Source organism: Jaculus jaculus, chromosome 9, assembly GCF_020740685.1.
Source record: "Jaculus jaculus isolate mJacJac1 chromosome 9, mJacJac1.mat.Y.cur, whole genome shotgun sequence".
Lineage (NCBI taxonomy): Eukaryota > Metazoa > Chordata > Mammalia > Rodentia > Dipodidae > Jaculus > Jaculus jaculus.
This window is the reverse complement of record NC_059110.1, coordinates 78,909,346-78,922,842: the sequence shown is the minus strand read 5'-3', so window position 1 is coordinate 78,922,842 and position 13,497 is coordinate 78,909,346. Positions and strand designations below refer to the sequence as shown.

Sequence of the window (13,497 nt, the reverse complement as noted above, 5' to 3'; positions counted from 1 at the left end):
AGCAGAGTAAGGTTCCATGTTACAGGACCAGGGGCCTGGCAGGCTAGAAAAGGGACCAGGCATAGAGCTCACACAGGAGGGCAGACTGTTCACAGAAGCCAGTGATCATCCTCTGGCTTTCAAGGGGCACTGACTGAGGACTGAGTATGTCTGGTACGAGCACTTCCAATCAGACCACACAGTTAGCAACTGGGTACACACCCATGTTAAAACAAACATCTCAGCTTTTTTTTTTTTTACATGAATTAATTTATTTGAGAAAGAGAAAGAAGCAGATAGAGAAAGAGAGAATGGGCACACTAGGGCCTCTAGCCACTGCAAATGAACTCCAGACACATGTGCCACCTTGTGCATCTGGCTTACGTGGGTCCTGAGGAATCAAACCATGGTTCTTGAGCTTCACAGGCAAATGCCTTAACTCCTAAGCCATTTCCCCAGAGACATTTTGGCTCTTGAACCAAGTGAGAGCAGAAAGGGAGGAGGCCAGTAGAGAGGAGGACACATAGGCCACTGCCTTCTGCTGCTTCACGTGGCCCAAACAATGCAGAAGCCCCTTCCAGAGGGCATTTCCACAGGAATCAGAGGAGGCCATCCTGTTTGCAGACGTCGCAGAAAATCTCAGCAATGTCTCAAGTTGTTAAGTCAATCTCTAACATCACCCAGAAGACCATGAAACTTCCTGATGTGGCGCTTCTTCTGCAGTTGGCCCAGGGTTTCACTCAGCCTTACTTCTACCTGGCAGCCTAAGCCATTGTTCCTTCTTTGCCCACCCTCCTGAAAGGCCCCCAAGTCTATGGAGCAGGGACTCAGAGCTAGGGAGGGAGAGGATGGCAAGGGGAATTTCCTGTCATCACCCCAACCCCAATGCTCCCCCCACCTGCAGCACTGTAAGCGCAGAGATGACAACCATACCAAGGGAGGGTGAGGGAGTTGTTTAGGTATGTCCCGCTCACTTTCCTCTACCCATCCTCCATGCCTGGGCTTGCCCTACATCCAATCCATCTGACCACCCAAATGAGACAGACCTCCAGCTCTGAGTGGAGGTGCAAGTACTCCAGAATTGGAATACAAAGGCAGCACAACAATGGGGACAGAATCTGTATCCTCCAAGATGGCACCCTACCAGGACCACACAAGGTGATTGGGTTTTTGTGGACTGCACTAAATTTGACTAACCCCTGTGCAAAACCAATCCCTTAATCAATTCAAAGGACTCTGTAGAGCACCAATGATGTAGGCAGAGTCCCTGTCCTCAAAGAGCCAACCAGGTTGGAGGCAAGGACACACATGAACAGGTGAGGTCCTCTCTGACCTGGGCAGTGAAACCTGGATCCGAGTTGGAGGACTAGGGTAACAGCACATTAGCAACACTGTAAATTGGGGCGAGCCCATGCAACACAAGAAATACTGAACTCACACATGGCTCTTTCAGAAAAGAGGATATGAATAGGTTATGAGAAAACTGAAAGAAATTTGAAAATGATTCATGAAGACCTTGTTCATAAAGCAAAAATTCTAGCAGTCTGACTATAAGGCTGAATCCTTATATTCTAAAGATTTAACTTAAAAAAAATATTGTATTATTTATTTATTTATTTGACAGAGAAAAGTGGGAGAGAGAGAAGGGGTGCTCCAGGGCCTCTAGCCAATGCAGATAAACTCCAGATGCGTGTGGCCCCTTGTGCATCTGGCTAACGTGGATCCTGGGGAATCAAACCTGGGTCTTTTGGCTTGGCAGGCAAATGCCGTAACTGCTAAACCATTCCTTCAGCTCCTCAACTTTCATTTTTATCTAAAGGTTTTACTTCTTACAGTTTGCTTAGAGTCTCAGGAGAATGTGGCTGCTGAGGGTCACTAAAGACTAAGGTTATAAAGGAGACCCTGGACATGAAGGCAAGGATGAGGCTTACCCAGCTAAGTGTAAACCTGTGCACAGTGGCCAGAGAGATCTTGAGACCAGGCAGGGAGGCTGGGCCAGACCCATGCCGGAGGTGCTCAGCAACGCCCGACACTGGGGGGCTATGTCTAGTACTACTAAGTGGGGACAATGAGAGGTGGGAACACACATTCAAAGCACTACAGTGATCTTTATGGGAGAGAGCAAATCCATGAGCATGGTGCATCATGGGGACACAGGCTTGTTTGCCCAAATTATCCCCTTCTATACTCATCCATAAAATGGGAATAACGATGCTATCTGCCTCACACTGATAACAACAGCATTAGACAAATCAATGTAGGAAATGCACTTAGAGCAATGCTCTAGTATGTGCTCAATAAATGTTAACTTTTATTATCATTACTTTTTCTCTGACATGGCAAATGGTCCCTGTGTTCATATCAAGTATAAAAGTATTCTCAGTGGTTTCTGTAAATCACATTTCACTTTGCCTCTGGAAAAAAGCAAGTAAATTATTTCAAATAGACATGTTCATACTTCAAAATATTCAATTTATTATTTAAAAAATTAGCACAGTAAAAACTGCCATACAAATGACTTGATACTACCAATGACAAATGCTTCAATTGGTTCAAATGCACACATCCAACTCTTCAGACTGAAGACCTACAATTCCTTCAATGTACTTTTATGTTCTGAGGATATATAACATTAAGCAGAAAAACATTAACATTAAATGAAAATCAATTTTGCACAAATAAGTATGATCAAACAGCTTAAATTATCACCTGAAAGTCTGGCATTTCAGAAGCAATCCTGGACAATACTGTATTGTACATGTTATAACAGGGTTCACATTATTCCTTGGGTGTGTCTCATGCCCTCTGTTCTTCACTTTTTTTTTTTATTTTATTTTATTTTATTTTTTTGGTTTTTCGAGGTAGGGTCTCACTCTGGTCCAGGCTGACCTGGAATTAACTCTGTAGTCTCAGGGTGGCCTTGAACTCATGGCAATCCTCCTACCTCTGCCTCCCGAGTGCTGGGATTAAAGGCGTGCGCCACCACGCCCGGCTCACTTTTTTTTTTTAACCAAACCTGAGGCAAATAATTGTGGGAAACTTTTTATAATCACCTTATTTTTATACGCACTCCTTTTCTTTCTTTCTTTCTCTCTCTCTTTTCTTTCTTCCTTTTGTTTTGTTTTTCGAGGTAGTGTTTCACTTTAGCCAGCCTGACCTGGAATTCACTATGTAGTCTCAGAGTAGCCTTGAACTCATGGTAATCCTCCTACCTCTGTCTCCCAAGTGCTGGGATTAAAGGAGTGAGCCACCACACCCAGCTCCTTTTCTCTTTTTTTTAACTCAGGGGTTCTAAAACCCCAGAGGCTTTTCCCTTGGTTCCAGGACTTTAGCTAAGGGAGAACCAAGCTGTTAGGGTTCTTAGGTATATATCTCCCTCCCTCTGGGAGGTCTTCAACCACCGGCTCTGCTCCCACCTCCAATGAAGAGAAACGTCTGCTCCCTGGGAGACAACAAGGGCCACAGGAGAAGCCCTGATCCTTTCATGTCCTCAAACTTCCTCTGGATTCAGAGAATGCTTTTTATACCAGCATGTGACAATACATAGCAATAGTGACTTTGAGGAGATGAAAATGTGCACAGTCACCTTACAACTGTGTGCTGGGGCTCTTCGTACCACTGCTGCTCAAGCAGAGTTCTGCAGCATCACCAAACTCTACACTGAGTCGACCACACAGGAGAACAGATGAACTAGCAGGACACTGCCAGTGACAGAAAACAGGAACAAGGTGCTGAGGCCAGACAGTAACTGCATGTGGGTTATAATTAATGCCACCGTGGGTTCAACAGCAGTATGAATCCCCATGTGAAATATCTTTATCCATTACCTTTCAAAATATTTTGATCTCTACAGAGCCAGAAGAATGAACATTATTATTTCAGTAGGAACATTATAATTCTGAAAATAATGTACCATCATAATCACTTCACATTTCCTGGGCATTGATAAATGTAACACATTCCATCACAAAGTTCAAGAATCACTGCTGTGAGAATCTTGAAGACCAAGTAAGGTCTTTCCCTTCAGTGGGAAGCCTAGTATAAGGGTTCCCTGTGGGCTAAGACAGGCTAGTGCCATCTCTCCTCCAGGGTGACACAAGGGCCCCACCTGGCGTCTTTATGCAGCAGGCTCCAGGAACTCTGAGGTGAACACGGCTTCCGCATAGTCTTCACACATATCCTGCAGTTCTGCAGCCACAGCCCCCAAAGCTTCATCTACCAGCTCATCTGAAAAGCTGGAAGGCAAACAACACAGCTGAAGACATGGACAGCCATACAGAGAACCACTCTTTACCCAGCTGGAAACCTAGCAAGTCAATGCTAATGTTTTGTTTTGTTTTTGTTTTTTGAGGTAGGGTCTCACTCTAGCTCAGGCTGACCTGGAATTCCTTCTGTAGTCTCAGGTTGGCCTTGAGCCCTCAGTGATCCTCCTACCTCTGCCTCCTGAGTGCTGGGATTGAAAGTGTGCACCACCATGCCTGGCTTTCAACTCTAAATTTTATGGCCATTCATAGGTCCAGATGGGCCAAGATACTTTTAGTGAATAAAGACAATGTGAGTAGCCTGGCTCTCTCAGATATTTAGTAGCACCTAGATTTCCTAAGTTCCCATGGACAAAATGACCTCACCCTTAAGATGGCTGACACCAAAGGGGACCATAACCCAGCCCAAGCTCAGATCCACAGTGTGCCTACTCTTTGGGAAAGGGAGCAGGGTGCTCCAAATTTGTGCTCTCTGCACAAGACCATGCAAACCTACACACACACACACACACACACACACACACACACACACACACACACAATTTTTTTTTATCTGAACTGAGAGTAAGGTGCAGACTCGACAGGCCCCAAGTTCTTCAGTGTGTATTTCCTAGAAACAAGCATATTCCCTTAGACAACCAAGGCACAATTATTAAAAATCCTAACACCACTATAAAACTTCCATCTAATCTTACCTTATCCAAACAATGCCCTTAAAAGAAAACTTTTTCTAGCCCAGAATCCAATCTAGGATCACAGGCTGCATTTAGCTGCAATGTCTCTTTAGACTACTTTCATTTGAAATAGATCCTCAGTCTTTTTTTTCAATGACCTTACTATTTCTTCAAGAATAGACCTGATTTTCTGCAAATTGGCACCAAAATGGGTTTGTCTGATACTTCCATAAAATCACTGATATACTACACATTTCTGGAACGGATGTCATTGGAATAGGGTATCCCTTCAGGAGATCACAGAATATACTTGTCCCATTATTAATGATAATTCTGAATGCTTGAAATGTCTGACAGGACCCCCCCCCCCCGTGAAGTCACTGTTTTCTTTTTGTAGTTAATAAGTAGATAATTTGAGACCATGTGAATGTCCCATTTCTCATTAACCTTTCCTGAACCAATAATAATAGGTTTCCCAAACACTGATTTCTGAATCCATCATTCCTTCTCCATTTAATGGTTAGCACTCCACTATAATGAAGGACCTTCCTTTCTCCCTTACTTATATGTATTCAATCCATCAGTTCAGCATTATAGATTTGGTTTTTAATGTTACTACAATACACAAACACATTTTCTTTTGTGGTGCTGGGGAGTTAGTGCTCTACCCCTGAGCTATACCTCTAGACCTTCTTACTTATTTTTATTGTCTTAGACTTGGTCAACAGGGGTCCCTTCAAGCTGGCTTCTGTGTCCTCTTGACATAACTCCATCATCCTTTAGAGCACCCCCTTTTGGAAACAATATATTTTGGGCTCTGGAATCAGCCCCTTTCCAGGAAGCCCTGGGATCTTTTCATGGAGTAAAATATTTAGAAACTAAAATTTGGATTCCAGGTGAACTTACCTCTTCTACTCTGCTTCTAGAAACTTAACACCCTCACCTCTCTTGTTTCATATGCACCTATAAGAATTCACATAACTAACTCAACAGAGGATTCACTTTACTCCTTCCCTTGAAACCTTGCTTTCATTGTTCAATCTGCACTTACTTATTTGAACTATCTTACAATGTAAAGAAAGTAGCTGTAGAATTACTAACCCATGCCACGATGTTAACTGACTTTTCTTTTTTTAAAATTTTTTATTTATTTATTTGAAGTGACAGACACAGAGAGAAAGACAGGTAGAGGGAGAGAGAGAGAATGGGCGCGCCAGGGCTTCCAGCCTCTGCAAACGAACTCCAGACGCGTGCGCCCCCTTGTACATCTGGCTAACGTGGGACCTGGGGAACCGAGCCTCGAACCGGGGTCCTTAGGCTTCACAGGCAAGCGTTTAACCGCTAATCCATCCCTCCAGCTCTTAACTGACTTTGTGATCATAGCTTAGTATGTCCTCATAGCAGTTTTCTTTAGGCAGAGAGGGAGTTCTGCTGTCTAACCCCTCTAGCATGACTTGATTAGAGGAATGTACAGGAGAAAACATTTAACGTGGCTCCAAAATCAGACTCATACAAAAAAGGTAAATGAAGACACCTTTGCATTGATATCTGCTTCTCTTCTACCCCATCCCCACCTAATCTGATAATCTTTTGTCTTCTATTTCTTTTTAGGTATACAATTTGGGGACTTGGAAGCAAGACAGAGTCTCATTGCAGCCCAGGCTGACTTGGAAGTTACCCTGTGGCCCCAGGCTGGCCTCAAACTCACAGCAATCTGATCTGTCTCTCAAGCGCTAGAACTAAAGGAGTGTGTTAGCCACCATTCCCAACTCAATTTTGTAGCCCAGGCTGACAAGGAATTGACTACCTAGTCTCAGAGTGGCCTCAAACTCATGGCAATCCTCTTACCTCTGCTAGGGTTAAAGTTGTGTGTCACCACGCCTGGCCAACATGTAACTTTTAAATGGCGCCTTCCTGTATTGCAGACATTCCCTTTGTGTTTCCTTTCTGCCTTTAACATTTGTTCCAGTGAAGGCTATCTATTGGTGGTTACAGTCAAGCCTTTGTTCCTTGCTTTCCTTCCAGGAATATATTTCACCAGGTTTAGAATTGTGCATTGCTAGTTGCTAGCTTTTGAAACTTTAAAGACATACCAGGCTATCCAGCTTCTACTGCTTTTTTGATTCTCATTCTTCCTCCTATTGACTTTATGAGTTCCTCTGTCTTTGATCTTTTCCATAACACTATGATTTGGCTAAACATGGATTTCTCTATATTTTCTTTACTTGGGTTTTTTAGAGCCCCCTGAATGTGTCTTCATGTCTTTTTTTTTTATAAGAGAGAGAGAGAGAGACAGAATTGGAGCACCAGGGCCTCCAACCACTGCAATTGAACTCCAAACGGGTGTCCTACCTCATGCACATGAATCACCTTGTGCATCTGGATGTGGGGAGTCAAACATGGGTCCTTGGGCTTTGCAGTCAAGCATCTTAACCATTAAGCCATCTCTCCAGCCCCATGTCTTTTGTTAATGTCTATTAGCTCTTTGGAGGTCTCTGACTCATTTTCTTACACTCCTCTCCTTCTATGACTTTAACCCCACATATATTCAACTACATTATTATATCTGCTGTGCCTCTTACTCTCTCACCTCTTTACTTTTCAGCTTTGTGTCTCCACATATTATTCTGCATATTTTCCTTTGTTCCCTCTTCCAAGTCTTTGAGTTTCTATTCTGTTATGCCTATTTTTCTACTGAGCCTATCCAATACATTCCTCACTTCAGGAATCTTGTTTATTCTTTATTTATTAATTGATTGTGTGTCAGAGGGGGAGTGCATGAATATGTGTAGGCCAGAGGACAATCTTGGGTGCTGTTCCTCAGATACCACCTACCTTCTTAGAGGTAGGATCTCTTATTGGTATGAAGTACAAGTAGGTTAGACTGGCTAGCCAGCAAGACCCAGGGATTTGCCAGTCAGTCTCTGCCTCACCAGGCTGGGATTACAAACACATACCACCATATCCAGCCCCCCCCCCCAACCTCTTTACACTGGTTCTGAGGCTCCAACATAGATCCGCATGCTTGCAAGCAAGGCAAATGCTTTATCAGCTGAGCCTTCTCCCCATCCCTTCTTTCCCTCTTTCTTTTTCTCTCTTTCTCTTTCTTTTGCTCCTTCTTTCTTTCTTTTTCTTTCCTGTGGATGCACATTTGGATTTTTAGTTCTCTGTCTTCAGAAACTGAGACAATGCAGAGTTGAGCAGAGTTCTTGACAAGGCCTATCTGAATCTGGGTCACCCAAACTTGCTCAGTGCACCCTTTCAAGGACCCAACCACAAGTAACACAAGAGCTGGGGATGTAGCTCAGTGGTACAGGGCTTGTCTGTCATGCACAAGGTCCTGGGTCTCTGGAAAGCAACAAAGTAATGTTCACCAAGGCCTTATGTTGGCATCCTATGGATTGCAACCTCTTTCTTCTTACCTGAGAAAGCTGTTGAAGGACTTTTCTCTCTTCAGATGCACTATCCACTGCCACACAGTGGGCAAACTTCCCTGTCTTCTCTAGGATCCTGACCCAGTTATTCTTTATTACCTAGTGTCTTGATGCCTTCAAGTGCATATGTCTTATTTTCTATTAACAGTTATCCTCAGTGGGAAAGATGGTCCAAATTACGAAGTGCGTCATTACTGCAGAAGTGATTACCTGGCTTTGATATTTGCTTTGCTCTTTATAGTCTTACCACTGCTTCACTGCTGAAGTGTGAGAGAAGCACAAAGGGACTTCTGGTGCATTCCAACAGCTTGTGGCAGGTAGGGCAGGGTTTCCCTCTAACCCTCTTCACTCTGCCCCAGGAACATCTCTCCTAGAGCCCTCTGACCCTTACTCCAACCAATCTAGACTAGTTATTTTCTATACTCACTGGAAATTCTCTTGGAAGGTTTTTTTTTTTTTTTTTTTCCTTTTTTTCTGGAAGTTCCATGTTGTAATCCAAGTTTCCTAAACCCGAAGACTTCCTTTTAATGCACACCCTGCACTGAGCAGCACATGTCCTCCAATACCTTATGGACAGTCAGAAAAATTTAACTTTTGGATACAAACACCTAAAAATGTCTTTTAAAATTTATTTTACAGTAAGCATTTATACCCTTATATTAATGCTACTCTCACTTTGGGTAGAGAACCTTCTCTTTTCAGATGGCAGTGACCTTGGGATGTCTCAGAAGGTATCACAGTGCGGGAAAGAAGTGACTGGACTACTGAGTAACATCTCGATCACACCTTCCAAGGCTCAGGGTCTAATGCGGAAGAGGTGGTGGAAAGAATGTAGGAGCAAAAGGAAGGGTAGGACTCCTTACAACCTGCTCCTCCAGACATAAAATGGCCTGGATACCCATGACCTCATAGTGCCTGACACTACCTACACAAGACCATCATAAGAGGAGGAAAAGATCATGACATCAAAATAAGAGAGACTGATTGAGATGGGGAGGGGATATGATGCAGAATGGAGTTTCAAAGGGAAAAGTGGGGGGGGGGAGGGTATTACCGTGGGATATTTTTTTCTCGATTTTTATTAACATTTTCCATGATTATCAAAAATAACCCATGGTAATACCCTCCCCCCCACACTTTCCCCTTTGAAACTCCATTCTGCATCATATCCCCTCCCCATCTCAATCATTCTACTTACATATATACAATACCAACCTATTAAGTACCCTCCTCCCTTTCTCTCTTCCCTTTATATCTCCTTTTTAATTTACTGGCCTCTGCTACTGAGTTTTTTCCTTCTCCATGGGATATTTTTTATAATCATGGAAAATTTTAATAAAAATTGAGAAAAAAATTTATTTCGTTTATTTGAGAAAGTGAGAAAGAGGCAGATAGAGAAAGAATGGTGACACCAGGGCTTCTAGCCACTCCAAATGTACTTCTGACTCATGAACTCCTGACTTATGTGTCACTTTGTGCTTATGTGGGTCTTGGGCAACTGAACCTGGGTTCTTAGGATTTGCAGGCAAGTGCCTAAACTGCTAAGCCATCTCTCCAGCCCCTGAAAATGTCTATTTCACCTTTATCTTTAAATGATAGTGTAGGTTAACTTTTGAAAATATCCTCTTATAAAGTCTTCTAGCTTCCAGAGCTGTTACTGAAAATGATATGCCATTTTCATTTATGATTATTAGAAAGGGTCTAGTTTTAACTCTGTGAAATCTTTTATCTTCTCCTCCAAGGATGCTCACATTTTCCTTTCCATAACAACCTGCCACGGTGTGCTGTTCTGTATGCTCACTAGTTCATTCATTCCATTCCTCACAGTATATAACGCTAAATCCTTTCAATCTAAAGACTCCAGCCTTCTGAGAAACTTTCTTTAGCATCTCTTTGATAACTTCCCATTTTTTTTTCCACTTTCTGGTATTCCTATTCTTCAGATGTTAGGTCTCTTAGGACAACCCTTTGCTCTTTAAAAATCCTTTCTAGCCGGGGGTGTGTTGGTGCACGCCTTTGATCCCAGTACTCGGGAGGCAGAGGTAGGAGGATCCCTGTGAGTTTGAGGCTAGCCTGAGACTACACTGTGAATTCTAGGACAGCCTGGGCTAGAGCGAGACCCTACCTTGACAAACCAAACCAAAACAACAACAACAAAAAAATCCTTTCATCTACTACCTAGCTCCTTTTTTAAAATTCTACTGTTAAAGAGATCTGACCATTTTCTTTGAATTCTTCTGGTAAATTTATTTCAGCCATGTTTTTAATTTCTAAGAACCTTTTTGTAATTCTCTAAAAGCTCCTTTATAATAGCATTCTGTTTTTATTTCATGATATAACAGCTTTATTTAATTTTCTAAGAATATTAATTCTAGGGCTTAAAAAATGCCTTCCTCTGCTCATTGCACTGTCTCTCCAGTTTTCCAAATTCTTACTGATACTGTTGTTTAACATCATTATGGTTCCATGTCTTATTATTATTATTGTTTTTTTTTTAATGACAGATGGTGGGAAGGGATACAGAAGATACAATTAAATACACATATCCAATCTATTAAGCCAGAAATCTCTCTTTTCTAAAACCAGGAATACTAAGGGTTGGCTGTTATTGAAAGCATTATTACTAGGGCTAGAGAGATGGACAATGGGTAAGAGCACTTGCTGTGCAACCACGAGGACCTAAGTTAGTCAGGCGTGGCTGTACAGGCCACCACTCCAGTGCTGAGAGGGGTGGAAACAGGAGGATTGCCAGGGCTCACTGATCAGCCATTCTGGTCAAGAAACAGCAAGCTCTGGTTAGGGAAAGAGTCTTCCTTAAGGAAATAGAGAGAAGAGTGATAGAGGGGCTATGATATCCTCTTCTCCCCTCCATGTGTGAGCACACCCAACTGCACAAATATGCATATATCAAAAAAGGAAAAGAAAAAGAAAAAAAAAAAAGATGGCCTGCAAAGCCACGGACCCAGGTTCAATTCCCCAGGACCCACATAAGCCAAATGCACAAAGTGGCACATGCATCTGCAGTTCGTTTGCAGTGCCTGGAGGCTCTGGTGTGTCCTTGCTCTTTATCTTCTCTTTCTGCCTCTCAAAACAATGTCAAAAAATATTTAAAAAAAAAAAAAAGAAATAAAAGGCACAACTACCTTAAATTTTTCCAAACCAATCTTTTATTTACATCTAGTTCATATTATCTGCTCACTGTAACAATGTTTTTCTTTAAGTAGGAAGGGGAACTGAGACATTAAAATGAAAAAAAAAGCTCAGCTGGCTTCTCCCTTGCCAAAGAGATTATTATGTGAAATCAACTGACTTTGGATACTTTTTCTGAAATTAATAAAACTCATACCTAACCAGGCATGGTGGCACACGCCTTTGATCACAGCACTCAGGAGACCAAGGTAGGAGGGTCACTGTGAGTTCGAGGCCAGCCAGTGACTGCATAGTGCATTCCAAGTCAGCCAGGAATACATTGAGATTCTACCTCAAAAAACAAACATACAAACAACTCGTATCTTTAGATAGAACCCTCAAGCGAGAAATAAAAAGGAGGGCTGGAGAGATGGCTTAGCAGTTAAGCGTTTGCCTGTGAAGCCTAAGGACCCCGGTTAAAGGCTCGATTCCTCAGGACCCACGGTAGCCAGATGAACAAGGGGGCGCACATGTCTGGAGTTCGTTTGCTGTGGCTGGAGGCCCTGGCACGCCCATTCTCTCTCTTTCTCTTTCACTCTTAAATAAATAAAAAAATAAAAAGAAATAAAAGGAGAGCTAAAAAAGAAAAAAGGAAGGAAGGAAGGGAGGGAGGGGAGGAGGGAAGAAAGAAAGGATTATGCTGAATGGACAGATGTCACTTGGAGGAAAAGGATGGTGAAAGAAAACATGTAAATGCTCAAGCATTTTCTTCTCTCTCCCTGAAGCAGAGTGTCACTCTAGCCCAGGCTGACCTGGAATTCACTATGCATTCCCAGGGTGTACTTGAACTCATGGCAATCCTTTTACTTCTGCCTCCTAACTCTCAAGCATATTTTATATTTTTAAATATTTTATTTATTTGTTTGAGAGAAAGAGGGAGAGAAAAAGAGAGAATGGGCACACCAAAGCCTCTAGCCACTGCAAACAAACGCCAGATACATGTGTGCCCTTGTGCATCTGGCTTACGTGGGTCCTGGGGAATTGAACAGGGGTCCTTAGGCTTCACAGAAAAATGCCTTAGCTGCTATGCCATTTCCCCAGCCCTCAAACATGTTTTAACAGCTCAGTCTTCTACATTTTAGCTTACCATTCTTTTTTTTTTTAAGTATTTTATTTATTTGACAGACAGACAAACAGACAGAAGCAAATAGCAAGAGAATGGCATTCCAGGGCCTTTAGCCACTGCAAACTCCAGATGCATGTGCCACCATGTGTATCTGGCTTACATGGGCACTGGGGAATTGAACCTGGGTCCTTAGGCTTTGTACACAAGTGCCTTAACCGCTAAACCATCTCTCCAGCCCTAACCTACCATTCTTGATTGCCATTCAATTAAGAACTGCTAGAAGAATTACTCCTGCACCTAGAAACAAGAATAATAACATACAAGGGGAGAAAAAAAATTAATTTTAAAAAAGAACAAACAAGGAGAGCCAGGCGTAGTTGCACACACCTTTAATCCCTGCACTTGGTTGGGAGGCAGAGGTATATGGATTGTCATGAGTTCAAGGCCACCCTGAGACTACATAGTGAATTCCAGGTCAGTCTGGGCTATAGCAAGACCCTACCTCAAAAAACCAAAACCAAAACTAAACAAACAAAAGAATCACAAAACAAAACAAATTCCCTTTTGTAGAACACAAAAAAGCTGCAGATCGATCCTCAGCTAAAATGACAGATCTGCAATCCTACCCATGGCAGTAGTAAACTAACAGTCCCTCTTCACCTTACCAAAGGTGGGTGTGATGGCTGATGCTAACTGTCAACTGGACAGGACACAGAACCATCTAGGAAACTAACTGCTGGGCATGCCTGTGAGGGATTATTTGGATTAGGTTAACTGGGGTGGGAACACCCACCTAAAGTACAGGGACACCATTCCATGGGCTGGGGTCTTAGACAGTATAAAAAGAAGAAAGCTAGCTAAGCATAAGCATTCATCATTTTCTGCTGCCATTC

General features: G+C 42.6%; 1 protein-coding gene across 6 annotated transcripts in view; it reads right to left on the bottom strand.

The window, feature by feature from the left end:
- Positions 1-2,430: 2,430 nt before the first annotated feature.
- The window catches only part of Kiaa0753 (KIAA0753 ortholog), a 79,323-nt gene continuing 68,256 nt past the window's right edge, over positions 2,431-13,497 (bottom strand). For all 6 annotated transcript variants that reach the window (XM_045158061.1, XM_045158060.1, XM_045158057.1 and 3 more), the window contains one exon: positions 2,431-4,214. In XM_045158061.1, the coding sequence (XP_045013996.1) occupies positions 4,097-4,214 (118 nt within the window). In that variant the 3' untranslated portion in view covers positions 2,431-4,096. The remainder of the gene's footprint in view (positions 4,215-13,497) is intronic.